The sequence below is a fragment of the Egretta garzetta genome, unplaced genomic scaffold (assembly GCF_000687185.1).
Source record: "Egretta garzetta isolate BGI_Z169 unplaced genomic scaffold, ASM68718v1 scaffold332, whole genome shotgun sequence".
Classification (NCBI taxonomy): domain Eukaryota; kingdom Metazoa; phylum Chordata; class Aves; order Pelecaniformes; family Ardeidae; genus Egretta; species Egretta garzetta.
The window spans coordinates 1,359,393-1,378,267 of NW_009258879.1; the positions used below are offsets into that span (position 1 = coordinate 1,359,393).

The following is an 18,875-nucleotide window of genomic DNA, read 5'->3' on the forward strand; positions in this document are numbered from 1 at the left end:
AATACTTTCATTTCCGCCTCAAGACTAGGCTTGCAGGTATTTGCCAAACCCCTCCGAAATTACAGCTCTCTCCAAGCAAGACTCAGCAAGAAGTAAAGCCAGATCTCGGCCACCAAGCATGAAAAATTACAGCTCTCTCCAAGCAAGACTCAGCGAGAAGTAAAGCCAGATCTCGGCCACCAAGCATGAGCTGGAGCCACTTGGGCAGCACCAGGAACAGGCAGAAGGGGACCCGGGAGGCAGCCGAAGTCGCAGTGCTCAGCCCCTCGCGGTTTGATTTAGCCCTGCACATCGTCAGAGCAGAGCGAGCGATTTTTCACCTCTTGAATACCGTTCACTCAAAACCGCACAGAGCACCTACGCTTGGCCCTTTTTAAACACCGTAAGGGCGAATCTGAAAAGGGTTTTTCTCGCCAACAGACCTTCCCACAATGTTTTGCAAGATGAATCGTATTGTCCTCTGGCCGTTTATCGCCTTGTTTCTCCAAGGCCACCATCCTCACCAATAAATGTGATGGGAAGAAGGGAGTGACGTCCCCTGAGCTGCCCAGCGCCTTCCCTCGGCTGCTGCGAGCAGGGGATGGAAGCAAAGCGCTCTTTGGCCCTGGGGCAGGTGCCCTGCAGACTCCTCGGCAGCACCTGAAGCCTCTCAGTGCCAACAGGAATATTTTAGTTGAGTCTGGTGGTGCTTTGCAATAATGAATTTTCATAACAATCCAACTAATGGATTGGATCCTAACATTTGGACGCTTTTGCTTAAGTGGCGTAAGTGTAACACTTTGGGCTGGCTTTTGGTGAAGGAACAACGTGGGCTTAAAGGGGACTTCAGCTATGAAGCCAAGCAACCTGGCCTTCACCCCAGGGCTCTGGCTGTACCCCTGCCATGAGCTGTAGGATAAGCCTACCTGGACTCGTTTAAGAATAAGCAGTACAGGTAGCCCCGTCAGGCCAGCCTCAGCAGCTGGAGCCCAGGACAGGCCATTTACCCTCTGGTGTAAATGGGCCCCGAGGCTGCTGTTCGTGAAGCACAGCGCTCACCCGACCAAGCACTGCCCTCAGTGCTGAACTCCAGAAGCGCAGGACTCTACTTGACTATTTTTGGACAGCTTTTTTTGCTTACATCTTCTGTTCAAAATGGTTTTGTTAAACGATGCCTCCTTCTGGACAATATGACCGCTAATTCCCACTTATCCTACTGAAAAGATACAATTGAAATGGATGCAACAATAAAACTAATGGCTAATATGATTGCTATTGATCATTTGCCAGTTTATCAAATGAATAGCCCACCAGCTAACCGGAGAAGGAAAATAGTGCTATATATTGTACACGTCTCGGTAATGAGCTAACTGGATAGCTCATTTTAAAATCTATGTAAGGCTGAACATCAGTGCATAATTTATAACTGCAACGAATCCTGATACATCAGATGCACATTTGTTCTTTTCCACCTACCTTTTCGGCTGACTGGGCAGTGCCAAAAAATATTGGAATGAAGGCAAGCCATACTATACAGGTAGTGTACATAGTGAATCCAATGGGCTTAGCTTCATTAAAATTCTCTGGGACACCCCGAGTCTTGATGGCATACACAGTACACGTAACCATTAGAAGAATGCTATAACCCAAGGAACAAATGATTTGTAGATCCGTAATGTCACATTTGAGAACTCCTCTGGCTTGGTCAGGGTTCATAGTTTTCTGCTCATCATAATCTATGATGATGTTGGGTGGGTCAACTGCAAACCAAATAAAGACACCTAGAAGCTGAACAGATATCAAACTCGACGTGATCGCCAGCTGCGACGTGGGGCTTATAAGCCTGGGTGCTGTCACTGACTTTTTGCCCTGTTCAAATATGCGGTAGATGCGGTTTGTTTTAGTTAACAGGGCTGCATAGCTGATGCACATCCCCAGGCCCAAGAAGATACGCCGGAAGGAGCACACTGCAACGTTTGGTTTGGCGATCATCAGAAACGTGATTATGTAGCACAGAAATATCCCTGTTAACAGGACGTAGCTGAGCTCCCTCCCAGAAGCCCGGACAATGGGAGTGTCGTTATATCTGATGAAGGTCGCCATGACAAAAATGGTGGCAATAATTCCCAGCATAGCCAAGAAGACGGGTATGACAGCCCAGGGCGAGTGCCACTCCAGCTTGACAATGGGTATGGAACGGCATCCCGTTCGGTTCTCGTTGGGCCGCTCGTTGTATGAGCAGAGCAGACAAGTCACCTCGTCAGCCTGGTACTGATAGCCGTCGCAGAGCTCGCAGTGCCAGCAGCACGGCATCCCCTTCACCATCTTCTTCCTCTCTCCCGGCTTGCAGGGCAGGCTGCAGACGGAGGATGGGACTTCACGCACTCCTTTGCCCCACTGCATTTCATCGATCTATAAGACACGTGAAACAGAAAGAGGTTGTTTATTTAGACGTTACCGTCAGACAGCCAGGGTGGGAACGGAAGCGGGGAGGACCAAGGGGGAACCTACAACAGAGAAAAACCAAATGGATAAACTTTGTGTGTGATAGACTCCTGGAAAAGCACCGGGAACCACACACGCTGGTGGCTTCACATGGGACTCCAATGCATGAGTGTATTTACTGCCTTCATTTTTATTAGTCGTTAATTCTGGTGGTACGACACACAACATCAGCTAAAACAGCAGTGTAGACCTCTTCCTTGTTTCACGGAATTTGTGAGAACACTGCAATGGCCTGAGGGAAGGCAGGAGTTACATTCACAAAACTGCTTTCCATGCACCTCGAGTCAGGGCTTCTTACCGAGACCAGAACAAGAGATCTCCCTTCTTGGAGCTACCACTGACCAGGTTAATATTTTCAGTGGGATGGAAATGTGTCTTAGATTGGGCATGGAATCAGTGAGAACATGGCAAGATCTGCAACGTGAGCCATATAAGAAATATGAAGGACAAAGAAAATAGTCATCAATGAAAAATGCAGTAATTAGATAATATTTCATTTCAAAGTCACATTCCGCTTTTGAAATATCATACACGCTCCTGGGAATGCAAATTGTCAATGATGGTATTAAATAAATGGAAAGTCACACTTGCTCTGCAATCTTAAGAAACCCAGACTCCAAAGTATGTGCACAAAGGCTCCCAAGCACTGCAGAAAATGAGACTCACAAATCATTTCAAACTATTCCATACTAAAGCCGCTACCCAGTTTTCAAGAACAAGGGAGGTTTAGCATTGGAGCCCCCTGAGATGGTCCAGGCTGGACCCACGGGGAAGGTCCTGACATTCCCAGCTCCGACGCATCGCACCAATTACCAACTCAGCTGCCCAGCAACATTTCTGTGGCTCCAATAGCTGCTCTGTGTGTGTGTGTATGGATTTTTCCCAAATATAAAACCTCCTGTCCTGAGATAGATGTGAATAAGCGTTATTAAAACAAAAATTTCAGCTATTTTTTTAAGTTATTTAAATGCTTACAAGCTCCATTAAAACCCTACAAGTAAAAAATTCTAAGATGCTTCCTGAATCAGCTGCCTTGATTATTAATGTATACAGGAAGACTGGGGGTTGCAAGTCTTAAATTGAAGGATTAAGTTGAACTTTCCTAATTTAATTCAAAATAGATCCTGTAACATCTTCATTTCATATATTTGAAAAAAAAAAAAAAAAACCTAAAGTCACACACTGCTCAGATACTATACTATCAAGAGGCTCTGCCGTGAATGTTATAAAAATAATCCCTCAATAACAGATATTCTAGAGGTCTGCCGCTGCTTGAGAAACTTCATTAACCTTCAATATTCACAACTTATTCTGAAAAAAAAAAGATCCAGGAGCTCTCCTTCCATACTGCGCTGGGCTGAAGGTACGCAGCTTGCAGAGCTGGAGGAATACTGGTGATAAAGGGGGACGCAAAGACTCGTTTAATTGCACTGGTAAATGGTAGTTTGGTCTTACTGGAAGCTCTTACAAGGAGCCAGGAAATCCATTTCTGTGCCCGACTCCGGCACTGCTCCGACTGGTAACGGCTAGCAAGCCCTTCACAAACCTGGATCCCTCGCATGTGCACCGGCCTCGCGAGAGAGCTGGAGTAAGCTGGCAGGCGTGAGCGTAACTTGCCGCCGAGGCACCACAAAGACGTTTGCAGGAAAGGGAACCACAGATAGGGTGAGTAAAGAGAGCCAGGGCCAAGATTCCTGACTCATAAAGCAGGTATGAAAAATTTCATGACAATCCCTTAAGAAACCAACTGACCAAGGGTTTGCATCTTCTCTTACTCTTCTTAATGGCTCATTTGTATCTTGCCCTTCTAAAAAGCAAATTGAGACAGGGTAACTGTATCTTACCTGTACAGCTAGGACGTGAGGCACCTCGATCCAGCCTGGAGCCTCCATTTTCCATTGTAACTATTAAACATAGAAGTTACTCGGTGCCCTTCTTACAGCATGCATTGACATGAAATGAGAAAGGCATCCTAACCGCATGGATTTTGACCCAATGATGAAAGAATTCTCACCAATTTTCTGCATGCTAATATCTCACAGAACCGCAGAATTATTAATGTGTTATCATATCCCCCCCTTATGACTATGAAATGATGAATTTCTTTCTTCTCAAGCATATTCCATGGCATTGCTGGGTAGTCAGGACAGCCTAAAGGTACTTAATTCTGTGCAGAGACTGTGTGCAAAGAGATAAATAGAAGATCAGGCAAAATTATGGAAAGTCCTTTTTCTGGTTTCCTGGGGTGACACCATGATAACTCTATCACTGGCCTCAAAGATTTGAGACAGCAGAGCATTTCATTCAGGGGCAGCGCTGGTTTGGTTGCTTCTTTCTTAATGTGTCCATGGGACGTGGCCATGGCACAGCCCACTGCCGCGTCCTGCCCCAGCTCTTGCTGATGGCAAACCAGCAGCAGGAACGCCCAAGCGGCCTTCAGAGATAGGAACCACAGGAAACAGAGCAGCAGACTGCCATGGCAAGCCCGAACTTCTTGCATGTTACATCCTATTCTTAAAGGAGAGAGGTAAAGAGGGAAAAATGGTTTTGAGGATGATGATTTCCAAGACTGTTGTTTCACCAACCAACACTACCTGCCAAGATTCAAAACTAAACTGCACCCATTAAAAACACAGACGACAAGATTAACTAGAGAAACGACCGATCCTGGACTCAGGAGGTTCATGCTCTTTTGCTGACCCTGCCCCCAGGCCAGTTCAATCAATGTGGGCAAGGCACTTCATGTATTTTTTTCTTCCACTTCCCCATCTATAAGCTGGAGGTGCTGTCAATTCTATTTATAACAAAGACCGACAAAATCTTTGAGATCCGCAGAGGAAGAGTGCTATATGTGTACAAATCCTACGTTTCTATAAGCAAATATAATAAACTCTCATCCCGTAATCAAAAAGTGAGTATCTAATCTAGAAAGCAACAAGTAAACAATTTCATAAATCGTGAGAAACTCTTGCCATTAACACAAATCTTGCACCGAGGATTAGGGAATTTGTTTTTCCCAAAGCACCACCACTTGCAGGCGTAGCCAGACACACCATGCTCACAGCTATCCAACCATTTTGCATCTTGACCTTCGTACTCGGCCAAGTCAGCACCGAGGGACACAGCGAACTCCTCCATGACACTCTGCCAAGCGTGGGAAGGATGCAAAGCCTAGACTGCACGAGCTGCTGTAGACACGCGTGCCTCACGCCTTGAAAAATCACCTCTCTACCCATCATCCACTTCGCAGCATGTTACCTGGCATGTCTTCAACCATACAATGTGCAGGCTGAGGCTATTATAGTTCATCCACTGATGATTTGATCTGATAAATGGGGGGAAAACCCCCACATCTGGTTCATTGTAGGACATTCAAAACAGCTGATGAAAAAAGAACTTCAAAGTTGGCCATGCTCTGCGGTACCTAGATCCAGTAGAGCCACCATGTTGCAGTGGGACACTATGTCTTGCCCTACCACCACAGAATAGAGGAAAAAATATGAAAACAAAACCCAAAAGCAAATGAACAAACAAGAACCACAGGGAAGAAAAGAAAAAACGCCCTCCCGGATCCAGGGCCTTCCTCACAGGCGCAGAGCGATGCAGCATCCGTCTTGGTTAGAGGTTCTCTCTAAGCCTTTTCCCCCCAAGCTCTCCCAACTCCTACATATCGCCCAGTTCATAAATGCATTGAGCTGGAAGGATGGGATCCATTTCCAAATAAATTCTCATTATGTTCACTGCAGAACAAACATTAACAAGAAGTGCTTAGCCTGTCTCAGAAGGCCTAACATAATTGTTCATTTTAATGAATAAAGTAACTCAATGTACGTGTATAATTTAGCCATCACTGCTTTTTCTCTCACTACCACAAACATTTCTGTAATAAGCTATTTGTTCTGAACTAAATTGTTTCATGCAATGTTTGATTAAAATAAAAATCAGTACAAAAATAATTACATTAGTGATAATTAACCTACTCAGAGAAAAAAAAAATAGCCACGTTCCCTGATAGGACTTTCCTAACAACTCTGCCATTAATTTCACAGACACATTAGAAAACAATTGCGGAGGATTGTGCTCAGATTTATTGCCACCTTTACAGCTTGCTTTTAGACTCCAGTTACTAAGTCAGCAGTTCAAACAGTTTCTGTATATCCAACTTTACAGATAGCAATATTTACATGACTTAGCTCTTAGGGCTTAGCTATTAATGTCTTGTAATTAGTTTCGAAAGCCAGGGCTTTAACGTGGTAATGGTTTTAAGCTAAGAATATGTCAATAACGCATAGTCAACAGAGCCTTCTGCAAAATATCAACTAAAATCCTGTCAATAGATAACAGCAGCGATAAGCCAAACTACCAGAGAAGGACGCAAAGCTACCCCGACGACTTGCCCGGACACGGCAAGCAAAGTGTTTCACCTCGTCCTGTAACGTGGTTTAATTTCCCTGCCTGCAGGGGATCGACGGAAAAGCCTTAAGATGAGCGCGAAGCCTGCAAGGTGGTGGAGGCCAAACATCCCAATGTTTTTTGCTTGTGATGAACAAATCCCCGCATTCCGTGCGGTGCAGGCTCAGTGCGTTTTCAGGAGAGCGCAAACAATCCCCAGAAACTACACAACCTCTCCTTAAACACAACGTCTGTTTTCGCAGCGCAGCGTACCAGCGCTGGGAAGCTGCCGGTCCCTTCCCCTCCCGGCAGGGACCAAAGCTATGGTCCCACCCCAGCCCCTCCGCAGGACCCGGGTCCGCTCGCCCTCGCACCCCCCAGCTCGGGAGTCATCCTCTCAACCTGGGTGCCCGCAGCAGAGCTTTGAGCCCAGTTACCCCCCAAAATGAGGTGAAGACTGAAGCTCGCTCCGTCCTCTTCATTTTCTTTCTGTTTTCTTGTTTTAAATCAAAGTCAAAATCCAGCTACTTCAAAGCAGCTTTTAAAATCTGTGCAGGGCAGAAGTAGGACATGTTAAGCAGCAGCCCCCAAGCCCCAGAGATAACGGTGTCTAAACCTGACCCCCAGCTCCTGTAAGAGCATCTCTGCTGGGATGGGGGTGCTGTGGCCCTGGCAGAGCCCGGGCACCCCTGCTCCCCCACGGAGCATCTGAAACCTGGCCCTGAGCTCTGCGGCTCACCCCTGCCTCCTGACAGCTATTGTTCCTCCCTACTTGCAGTGCCGTTCCACGGGAGCTCTTCATCAGCGAGACGGAGCATCAGCCCGGCGCTGCCTTCCTCCCAGCGCCAGGGACGACGCGGCTTGCGCTAGCGAGTGTTTTTAGGTGCCTTGGGACACTTCAAAGGAAAGCTACTTTAGAGGAAAAGCAAAATCTCCTAAGTTTTCCTGCTTGGCTGTATTAATTATCTTAACCCCCTCCAATCGATCTTCTTTATGAAGAGAAGCTGAATATCCTTACCTATTTTTTTGTCCTGGTTACTCCTATGTTTTCCTGCTCTGCTGTACTAATTATCCTACCCTCCCCCCCCAATCTACCTTCTTTATAAACAGAAGTTAAACTTCCTTATAGATTTTTTGTTCTGGTTTCTCCTACTGCTGCCCATCTTGTTTCTGCCGTAACATGACAGCGACTGCTGTGGGAACAGGCAGCGTCCTGTCCATAAGCACAGACAGGACAAGCGAATCACAGCTTCCTAATTGAAGGTGAAGGAAACTTATCGCTTCTCAAAGTCTTCCAGCCAAAAAACTTGCAAATTTTCATTGTCAGCACAAATCCGAAATGTTGTCAAGAAACGGTGACAACATTCCCATAACACCAGGCCCTCCTCTGCACACCTGCTGGCCCAGATAGCCACTAACGAGCAAAATGGCCCCAGGATCAGTCTCACCCCGGAACCGCACAGCTCCAATTGCTTCCTCTCATTAGTGCTGTGACAGCTCTTGGGAAGCCCCCGGCGTGGGCAGGGACCCCACAGTGCAAAGGGCTGGATGAACGCCTGCAGAAAACGCCTTCCCTTAAAGCTGTTGGAAGACGCGGGGCTGGCTCGCTCGGTTACCCCCGTGCCAGGAGGATGGAGCCCGGCGCGGCACTGGGGGACACGGGGATGCTGTTTGGCTTCGCACCCCCAGAGCCTTTGGGGCTGGCGCGCCCGTGTTTCACTGGGCGGCTGCTGGAGGCTTAACCCCAAATACCAGGGGGCAGTTGTCTATCCGTGTTTTTCTGTAGTGAGAAACCTCTAATTTCATTTTAACACCTTTAATTCCTGCAGCTGCATCCAGGAGAGGCTCCCCCCCCCCCCCCCCTTCTCGTACTGAATGTTCAGCTCCGTGTTACCTACCACGGGTAAAAATTCCCCTGGCACTGGTTCTTCCCACCTAGAGTAAAGAACAGTCTGTATTTGGGTACAGGTATATCCACCTGCGTTGCATCTGCATCACTTTTTATTTAACACATTAAATTAATTATGATCTAAACCTCAACTAAAGCCACCCCCTTTTGTTTGTAACTCCACGTCGGTGATCTCCTAGTAGGCAGTTCTTAACCTGCAAAGAAGCCTCCTTTATTTTTCTCTTTCCTTTCCTGATCTTACTTTTTCTTTCATTTAATATTTGTCATCATTTTCTACCAATCTTACCTGCTTTAAGCAAGCCACAGGGAGCACTTGTAATAACATCCTTAATGAGATCCAAAGGCTATTTGTTCTACATTAAACCAAAGACATTTTTAGCACAACACTGACGTAGAGAAAAACGCTTAATCTACAATTTTTGCAAAAATGCTTATTATCATACATTTCTGTTGGCACACAGTAAAACTGAAAATTAATTATTTTATATCTGACTACGGCTTTGTGTTGTCTTCTCACTAATGGAAGGGGATGGACCATGCATCTTCAGGATTCATCCTGCATCCCCTGCATAATTTTTTTTAATTGAAAAAGAGCACGCACTTCCAAATGTGCATTTATAATACACAACTCTTATCTATTTAAGTTGGTAGGGCAGAGCAAATCTATCTTCTGAAAGCAGAGGTAAGCTAAGACAATTTTTCATTCTTAAGTAAGTGGCTTACAGTGAGCGTTTCTGCAGTCAGGGGCGTTGGGGGTTCACGCTGCTGCCCTTCGTGGTATGCCCAGCATTCCGTTCCCAGCACATCTCATTGTCAAACTGGTCAAAAGAGAACCTGGTCTAACAGTCGTCCTCCGTATTTCACAAAATAGCCTATGCTCACGGTACCCTTAATATTTTCCATGCAGGAAATAACGTCTGCCACGTGGGGAGCAACACTGCCATTCTTACACTTCATTTCAGAATGTCACGTATTCATTTGAAAATTAATAAAGCCAGCCCTTGCCCATCGCTGTTCTTTCTGCTGCAGTCCATTTCCCCCCCATTCCTCACCAACAACAGAAAATTTTAGGGTAAAATTTGGTCTCCAAGTGCTTTCCTCCAATTCCTGCTACAACCTCGCACAGTGCAAACTGCTCAGCAGAAATGACCGGAGTTTTTGCTTTTTTTGAAGGGTGCTCTAAAGGCATCTGTTGTATTTGGGGGCGAGGGGGAGGAAGAAAACCTATTGCATGGCATAAGGGGATATTTACACCTTCATACCGGGAAAATGATGGCAGGTCACTCAAGAGACACAGCTGTGAGGGAGAATTTACCCAAAAAAGTGCCAATACTCTTACATTTTTGGGGGGCGGAGGGAAGGTCTAACTAATGTGCCCATCCTTGATTCAGACCAGCACTTTCGCATTACTCAGAAACACTGTAATTTTTTTCTAGATCGAATCTCAGAAGCAGGGAGGTATTTTTGACAACATTTTTTTTTTTTGCAAATGTTTCAAAAAATACATAGCTGTAGAGAGGAAAGTTCAATGATTTAAGATTGTCAGTGACAGGCAGAACTGAGAGCATCAGACAATTTTTGCTAATAAGCAATACAACAGCCTTCCCTCCCAGCCGAGCCCGAAAGCCGGTGACACGAGCAAGGCGATAAGCACCGCGCCTCAGCAGCCCTACAGCGTAGAGCACTTGCAGCACTCGGAACAAGAGCCAGGCAGAAACGCCTTCCACACCTACTGTTTCGGTTCACCTTTACAAACTTGCTAAGTCAGGACTCTTTCTTTGATCCAGTCTACAGAGCTAAATATTCTGGGAGAAGATCACCCTCCTTCATCGCTTGACATTTATATGACTTTAAATCTATCATTTAAACTAATGGGCCAAAGGAGAATCCCCGAACAAAACCAAAATTAAGTTAACCATGTTGTGCAGAGAGCAAGGGGTGTGCCTGCTTTACAGGAGACCACAAACCCCTTCCATCTCAAGGCTGGGAAGGCTCCTGCAATTCCCCTCTTAGGGGCCATTTTAACCAAAGAGAGGTCAAACTTCTGCGAAGGGCCACCTGGGATTGCCACGTTTCTGGCTGTGAGTCCCGTCCCAGTGGCTGAACCCAGCTCAGTAATTCACCAAACTGGTTTGAGCTCCAATACCATGAGCCTTGCCACAGAGCTGCACCGAACGTCACACGCATCAGCCTTGTTAGAGAACTTGTCTCATATGGCGTTTGCAGGACGGAGGAGATGTCAGCAACACCCATTGCATGCTGATGGCAAGAGCTCAGGCTGCTTCTTTAAAATGATCGACCCGCCAGCTACAGCCTTCTTAGAAGAGCTGCCTGTAGGATGATGGGTCAAGCACAGCGGTGTCTTGACAAGTGGGTACGGTTCTTCCTGAGGAACGACTGCACAAACAAAGTAGGAGCTAGGATTTCCACTCGGAGTTATTTAGAGCAGACGTGCCTACGTAAACGTATGTGAAGCAGTCCATTAACCAACACGGAGCCCTTTTAAAGAGCTGTATGTTCTTAGCAGATGGGACCAGGAGCAGGGTGCTTGTGCCGCTTGGCAAAGCTCAGGGGAGGTGTCACCAGCAGAAGTCAGAAACCGCGATCGCAGTCTGAAAACAGATCCACTCACCCCGCTCATAACCTGCACTTCTGCCAACGCCTGATGTTTCTCTTGACGTATATAAGGAGATAAAATTCTGCTTAATTAAAGGAGCAATTTACAGCTTGTCTGGCTACTAACTGGGACAATGAAAGCAGACCTATGGAAATAGCAGCCTGGACAGCCCTCTCTTCAGCATTTAATGCTTTTTGGCATAAGCTGGCTCATCCTTTAGTGTCACAATCTTAAATGAAACACAGCCGGATGCGAAGCCTGGCACCTCCGATGACCAAGAACAACCTGCAGCGAGGAACGTGCTCCTTCACCCCCCCAGCAGGTCACCGTGCCCAAAGGACCACGGCGCTGCCATTGAACCGGCCTCTGGGTCTGCCCAGCACTCAGCACCCCTTATCAGAGGTCTCCCCAACCATCCTGCACTCACCGAACACCAGGATCTCAACAGGAAGGGTCTGACTGCAACAGGATTCAGAGACTCTGCCATGCAAAACAAAAAGGGAAAAGATGAAACCTTTCCTTTCCAAGTGAGGTGGCCCAGTTACATACTTACATAAGAAAAAACCCTCCAATTTTTTACTATTCTGGTGGAATGAGCCTTAACAAAGTTCCCTTCAGTCAAAGGTATTTCAGGCCTTTAGTTTCTTCTGCTTTTTAGGCTGGTTGGACGTGTCTCTTTGCATGCCTCTTATTTCAGGTGTACCCATGGTGCAGCTAGACTACAAATAAGAAACTTAAATGTCATGAGGTATACAGTAAATAATTAGAGGAGGCTGCCTCTTGTACAACTCCTAACAGGGAAAGCTAAAGTGGTCTGGCTGACTCCCGCTGTTCCCCATCTACGCGAATGCAGAAGTGCATGATAAATCGGACGACGGGAAATGCCAGGTATAATAAAGCCATGGCACAGTGAGATGAGAGGCCAAAGCCCCCGGCATGCAGTGTTCAGCATGTGCCCACCAACTCTACCAGAGTTTCCCACGTACCTGTAGTCCTGTACTGGCTCAGGGCCTGTCCTACAGCGTCGCGACCAAAAGGTTTCGCTGCGCAGGATGTCGAGAAACCCACAACCCAAAGTACCAAAGCACCTAAAATACAGCTCGACGTTAGGGCAAAGCACGTGCTCACCACTAAGCAGTTGAAACCAAACGTCCGAATGCTTGTCTCTAACACGTCGTAATGCTCAAGAATTGGTGAGCTGAAGTTCCAAATACCAAGCCTGGCTGACAACGGCACATCCAGCAGCAAATCCAGGAATCCTGGTTTTTCTCCTGAAAACTCCTTTTCCAAGTTGTTTTTCACAGTATAGCCATGAGTTGACCTTACCCAAGTTTTGAGGAAAGGATTAGCCCTTTATGTTTGTTTATCTCTGCTTATGAGCTAATAACTTCTTTTTTTTTTTTCCCAGTTATTTACGATTGTGAAAAAGGAAAACATCTGCCCAATCTAAGCCACTGCTTTCAAAAGGGAAAGGGTAATAACTAGAGATGTACCAAATGGCATGTGTGTAATTTGGATAGCATTTATCCTCAAGTGCCTGCCAACTCAAAATGCTTTAGTTTATTTATCCTACTAATTCCCAGGCTGATTCAAAGACCAGTATTTGCTAGTCAAATTATTTGGTCCCGGTTTCCCCTTTTTAAAGAATCAGCATCAATGGTACAGTAATTTTCTCATCATGTCTAGCGTGCATGGCATAATGACACACAGGCCAGGGAAGCAAGATGAAAGAAATACAAAATTCTGAGTGAAACTCGGTACCTAACTCATTTAGGCCCTAATTGGATTGCTGCAGCGTTATTAATACTATTAAATTATCTTGCTCAGGTTATACTCAGTCAATCGGTCCCTAAAAGAACTGTAGATGGTACACAGAAAATTAGGGTTGGCTGATGGGACTTTAATTATGCTGCGCTCAGGGCCAGTCTTCCATCAACGCCGCGGTCACGTCGAGCTGAAACCGAGCGGGGAGAGGGAGAGGAAAGGGAGGTGGCTGCGACGGGCAGCTGCTGCGGGGAAGGTGGCCAAGGGGGGATGCCGGCAGCGGCTGGGCTCCGAAAGCTGCGCGGGACACTGGTTTGGGCTGCGCAGAACTGGCACGTGGCAGCAGGTAGACCGACAAAATGCAAAAACCCAGCAGCACAGGTTGAAATTGAAATCGTTCCATGGATTTAATATCTAAATTAATACTGACCCTCCAATCATGTCCTGACTAAAACCATAACGGTATTGGTCTAGCTGGAATGCCACTAAAATTCTGCAAGAAAATTCAGAGGTGTTTTTTTGTTTGTTTGTTTGTTTTGAATTGACCTTGCATTGCATTTTTGCCTACTAAAGCAGTAACACGAGACTTTGCCTTCCCCCCTACCCCATCCCTTTCCACCTCTTTGAAAGGTAAAGGAAGGGCTGGAACTGTTATCTTATTCCTTCCAGCTGAGCGCCCTAAATATTTAACTGCAGGACATACTCCCCGTTGTGCACCTTCCTTCCCGTGCAGTGAATTTTCCTCCCCGCTGCCTCCCACAAACAGGGTAATGCAGTAAAATCACGGAGAGCCTCCTGGCATGCTCCCCCCTTGTGGGGAACCCCTGGCAGCGGGGAGATGGGATGAACCCCCAGGTCGGGGGGGACCCCATGTAAAGCTCCCACGTCCTGCATGAACTCCAACCTCAGGTAACGGTGACTGAGGAGAAAAGCCCGTCCCACCTTTTCCAGTTGTATTTGTGAGAGGAGAAGGGACCCAAGATTTGCTTTTGCGGAGGGAGGTGTAGGTCTGTACTACCCTTCACCGGCTGGGCTAAAGGACGGGCACTGCAAGAATGGAATAAAATCCCTAATTATAGCTACCACTGGGAGCCAGCTGCTCAGATGCTACTTTTAATGGTCAGACACATATCTTCCACGCCATTAAAAAGCACAATTAACAAGTAAACAAGGTTGTTTCATGGGAATCATTGAATGCAGCATTTTCATATAAAATGTACATTTTCAGATTAGTGGAAGCAGAAACAAATAAAAAAGGAAAACAAAGCAAATAAAGGCTTCCCCTCAAGTTTTAAGAGCAGGCTAAAGACCCTTTGCAGCTGTTTATTTGCGGCCATTATTGCCTATCATGTGAACGATTAGCTTGAGACACATTCAAATGCACGCCACATAGCCGGTATTATCGTCTTGCCGCAAACCACGTCAATTTTCTACAGAAATCAGTATTCAGGGACACTCAAAAAGTGATTATTTTTGACCCACTCAATACATGTTCTCTGTCAGGAACCTTTATGCTTTGCTAAAATATTGGAGACTCTAAGGACTGTTCACACGGTGCTGATGTCTGCAGAGCTTTTTATATGCCCTTTATGGGATTTCTTGCTCCCCTCTAAAGCCAACAGGAGCAACATTACGCAGTCATCACAATTTCTACTCTACTATCCTTGGCACTTGCATCTGTGTGGCAGCAAAATTTCATTTTGCAAAACACAGCTGGATGATGTTTTGGGCCTACAAAAATAGCTTTAAGCCAATAGTTTCCATATCTGTTAATACAAGACATTAAAAATTTTATATGCAAATCTGATAAATAACAATGGAGACAAATGAGCAAGCCTTTGGCAGCTGCTGATAGTCACAGGACTACTGGCGTGGCTAGAGGATGCCAGCCTACACCCGCGGAGGATCTGCCCAACTAAAGTCTGCCCAAGCAAAGTCCAACGGCCTGGAATCCTGCTCACTGCTCTGACTTCCAGGTTTTGCACATGGAAAGCACGCCTCAATTCTCTAAACATGAACATCTCAACAGAAACCACTCTGTATTTCATTCATCCTCTGCACGTAAGCATAATAATAAAACATTTTTTGTTCTTTGTGTCAGGACACATCATTGATTTGCACCTCCCTGGACAGTTGTGCTAGAAGAGCTCAACAACCAGCCCCTCCACATGCCTCGTGGTGCAACACACGTGCTCCACCTGCCGCCCATCCCTGCGGGTCCCCACCGGCCCCCAGCTGCATCCCGGCCTCTGGAAGGGGAACGCCAGGCACTCACAACTCTCACAGACAGGGATGTTAAACAAGCACCTTCTACCACACCAGACAAACTGCAAGAAGAACCAGAACGTGGATAAGAAAGCAGATGCCAAAGAAAGAAACACAACAAGCATCTTGGTGGCTGCCCTGCTGGGCTCGCTAGACGTGAGCCTCCGTGCTGCCATCCACTACCTCCAGGACAAAAGATTACACTTATTTTGCAAAGGAAAAGACAAAACTTAAATGTGTTTGATCAAGAAGCAGAAATTCAATCACTATTTTGCTGATACTTTCAGATTCTCTCTCTTTTCCATGCACAGCCTTGGCTTGCCGTTGCCTACCGTGCTAATCACACGTCTCCGTGTACCTGCGCCCTGCAATTCACGGGCTTCAGCAGAGATAATATTTTCTGTCAAACTTCCTTTGCCTGGGCAAGGATGAGACGCAAACCTAAAAGTTGGTACAGCATCTCTGTGCTGCTGGAGATCACCCACAGCAGAAAGCGGCCCTCCTTCACCCGTGACCGAGGGCAACGGAAGCAACCACAACGCCCGGCCATGGCTAACCAACGCCGCAGCTCTACAGCGGGAGTTGGGGGCGTCCTGCTGGACTGAAGCAAGGCAGGAGAAGGATGGAAAAGTTTGGCAAAAGCACAGCTAAAGACCACAGTGGATCTAACCAGAAACCTGAGTTTTCTACTGGATTACCCAATGGGTATTTGCAAAATGCCAGGTGTCCACGTGCTGCTGGGCAAGTTGCTGTCTCCTGCTTTCTACCCCAGAGCGGTGGAAGAGCAGCTGCTTGGTGAGCAGAACAGCTTTGCTGCACATACGTGGTGTTTTCATCTACATCGCTGGGCGAACTTCTCCGAACACCACAAAGCACATCTGCCACTGGAAAGCATCTTTCCATGTGCAGGTATTAAAAAAAAAAAATTACACCCTCAATAACACACAAACTGACATTCCTACTCCTGCCAAAAGCAACTAAACCAGTTAATTATCCATAAAACATCCCAGCAAAGTATTTGCTCTTGAATTTATTTGCTGACAAATATACATTAGCCTTGCAAAAATGGATTTAGGAAGTGATGTGTAGGAGCAAAAGCGTCACCTATTTTAAAAACATAGTGATTTATTTTTTGACCTTCTATTTCTTACGTTACTCATTCTCCAAGTATAAGCCTGCCTGCCTACAGCCTTACGGACATCTAAGAGAACAACACAAGATGAAGCAAATTCTGAAGTCATCAAGGCTTCTGCTACGTAATTTTTTTCCATTATAGCTTTTACGAGTCCCTTACATTTCTGTTTTTTTCCTGTTTGTGAAAGGCAATACATCTTAGATATTCTCTCAGCCTGGTTTCTCTTAGCATTCATATCCCTACAAACATTTTACCTTGTGACATTCTCAGACCCGGAGGAAAATCATGCCGCTGCTCAGAGTTGCCAAAAGCTTATTTCGCTTTGCCTTGCCTAAGGTGGCGCAGCGCACACGGTGCACGTTACCGCCTGGGCAAAATGGGTCAACAACAAAGAGGAAATGCCATTTCACGTCTTTAATTCCATGTCGGAGCTGGTTTTCAGAGTGAGGTGTAAGATTTAACTGTTGCCTTCCTCTTTAGATATAGCGAAGATCTATATAGAAAGCTCAACTCGCTGAATAACCTTCTTTTTTTTTAAAAAAGCCACAGTTTTCATGCTTTTCACATGTGGCAAGTATCAGACAGGAAGGGGCCCACGCTGCTCTGGCTCTTCTCTTTGTGGATTATTCTCTCATTCTGCAGATGGCGGTGACCAGGGGATGTGGGTGCTTGTTCTCACGGATGGTTCTGCCACGCTATTCACACCCAACCTTATCAACGCCGCCTAATGTTCGAACCCTCTAAGTTCCTTCCCTCACACCAAAAAACACCACCCTGGAAGGATTTCTGATCCACCTCATACAAGTCCGTGCTATGGGATGATGGCACAGGGCCACCCCCCGGGTACCGGCTGCTGCAGCGCACGTCCGAGCTGTTTGCCAACGTCACCCCCCCCCCCAGCTTCCTACTGCAGATATGCAGATGTTAACGCAGCCAGCATCACGCTGCTCCCAGGATTTCCTGGCTAAATTTGGCATGACATGCTAAATGTTTGGCACAAGTGTATTGGAGGACGCTTTGAGACACACGCCGAGATCCTCTGGATTACAACGTGCACCACCCGAGAACTTTTTGCAAAGAAAGCACAGGTACCGACGGGATTATCTGCATTTGCTGTTGACGCGCAATGACTCGTTTAGCTCTCTTCTGCGGTACAGAAGTGCTGCTTGATTCCCATGGTTCCTATCAGGCATTTTGAGGTTGTGCCCTTATCTGAATAAAAATCACTCACAGCAGCCATTTCTAAACCTAATGCGTCAAAGCCATCTGCGGGACTACAAACCGCAGCGGTTTTATTCCGAGAGCACTTACCAAGCCGGGCTGCAATCACAGCTCGCGAGCAGGACCTACGTGATTTCAGTCCCGCTGCCTGTCGGCCTGCGTTTTGGAGACCCGGTGGCGGACGAAGGAATTAGCATATGGTCATTCAGCGGGCCAGTGGCTTGAAAAATTCCCCTCTAGTTGGCTGCAAGTTAATCCTGCAAGTTAAGGTAATTAAAGGTGTTCATGCCGGTCATGGCTGACACGAGCAGTGAAAGATTACAGCATCTAATGACAGAACAAAACAAGCAACGCCTGTTATTACAGCAGACATTATAGCTATTGACATGTTGGGCATGGCAAGGCACTGGCCAAAACATGTAATTGGGATGTATTGTAGCAACACGCCAATGTAATTATGCACCTTTAAATTTCTAACTGGGCTGCATACAATTTGGCTGATGGCACCGTGGAGACCGAGCTCAGAGACCCCCGGCCACGGCGAAGAGCCGTGCAGACAGGCGGCAGACCTTTCGGGAAGGACTTTGCATTTAGCGGCGTTTGTGCTGCGAGATCATTTCCAAAAAGTCGGGCACCCGTGGCCCCACGGGCGAGGCTGTTGCCGCCTGCCACCCGGTGACCGATGCGGCACTGGGAAGCGGGGCAGGGGAGCAGAGGACGCAGAGTGGCAGCAGCAGTGCCACGGGGGAGAGGGGCGCGGGTAGGTTTGATTCATCTTCACCCAAAGGGCTGTCAGGCTCTGGAAGGGGCTGCCCAGGGAAGGGGTCGAGTCCCCATCCCTGGAGGGATTTAAAAGAAGGGCAGATGAGGTGCTGAGGGCCAGGGTTTGGGGGTGGGATGGCAGGGGTAGGGGAACGGTTGGGCTTGATGATCTTAAAGGGCTTTTCCAACCTAGACGATTCTATGATCCTATGATCTCAGTGGGGCGTAAAGGCCTCAAAAAGCAGCCCAGATCTTTTTAGGTGCCACAGAACTGGTTATTCTGGGACAGAATAACATTTCCCAGGAGTGACTTGGGAAGCTCAGGA

General features: G+C 46.8%; 1 protein-coding gene across 1 annotated transcript in view; it reads right to left on the reverse strand.

The window, feature by feature from the left end:
- GRM7 (glutamate metabotropic receptor 7) overlaps positions 1-18,875 on the reverse strand; it is a 288,512-nt gene that overhangs the window by 37,983 nt on the left and 231,654 nt on the right. The window contains exon 9 of the mRNA XM_035889467.1: positions 1,456-2,391. Within this exon, the coding sequence (XP_035745360.1) occupies positions 1,456-2,391 (936 nt within the window). The remainder of the gene's footprint in view (positions 1-1,455; positions 2,392-18,875) is intronic.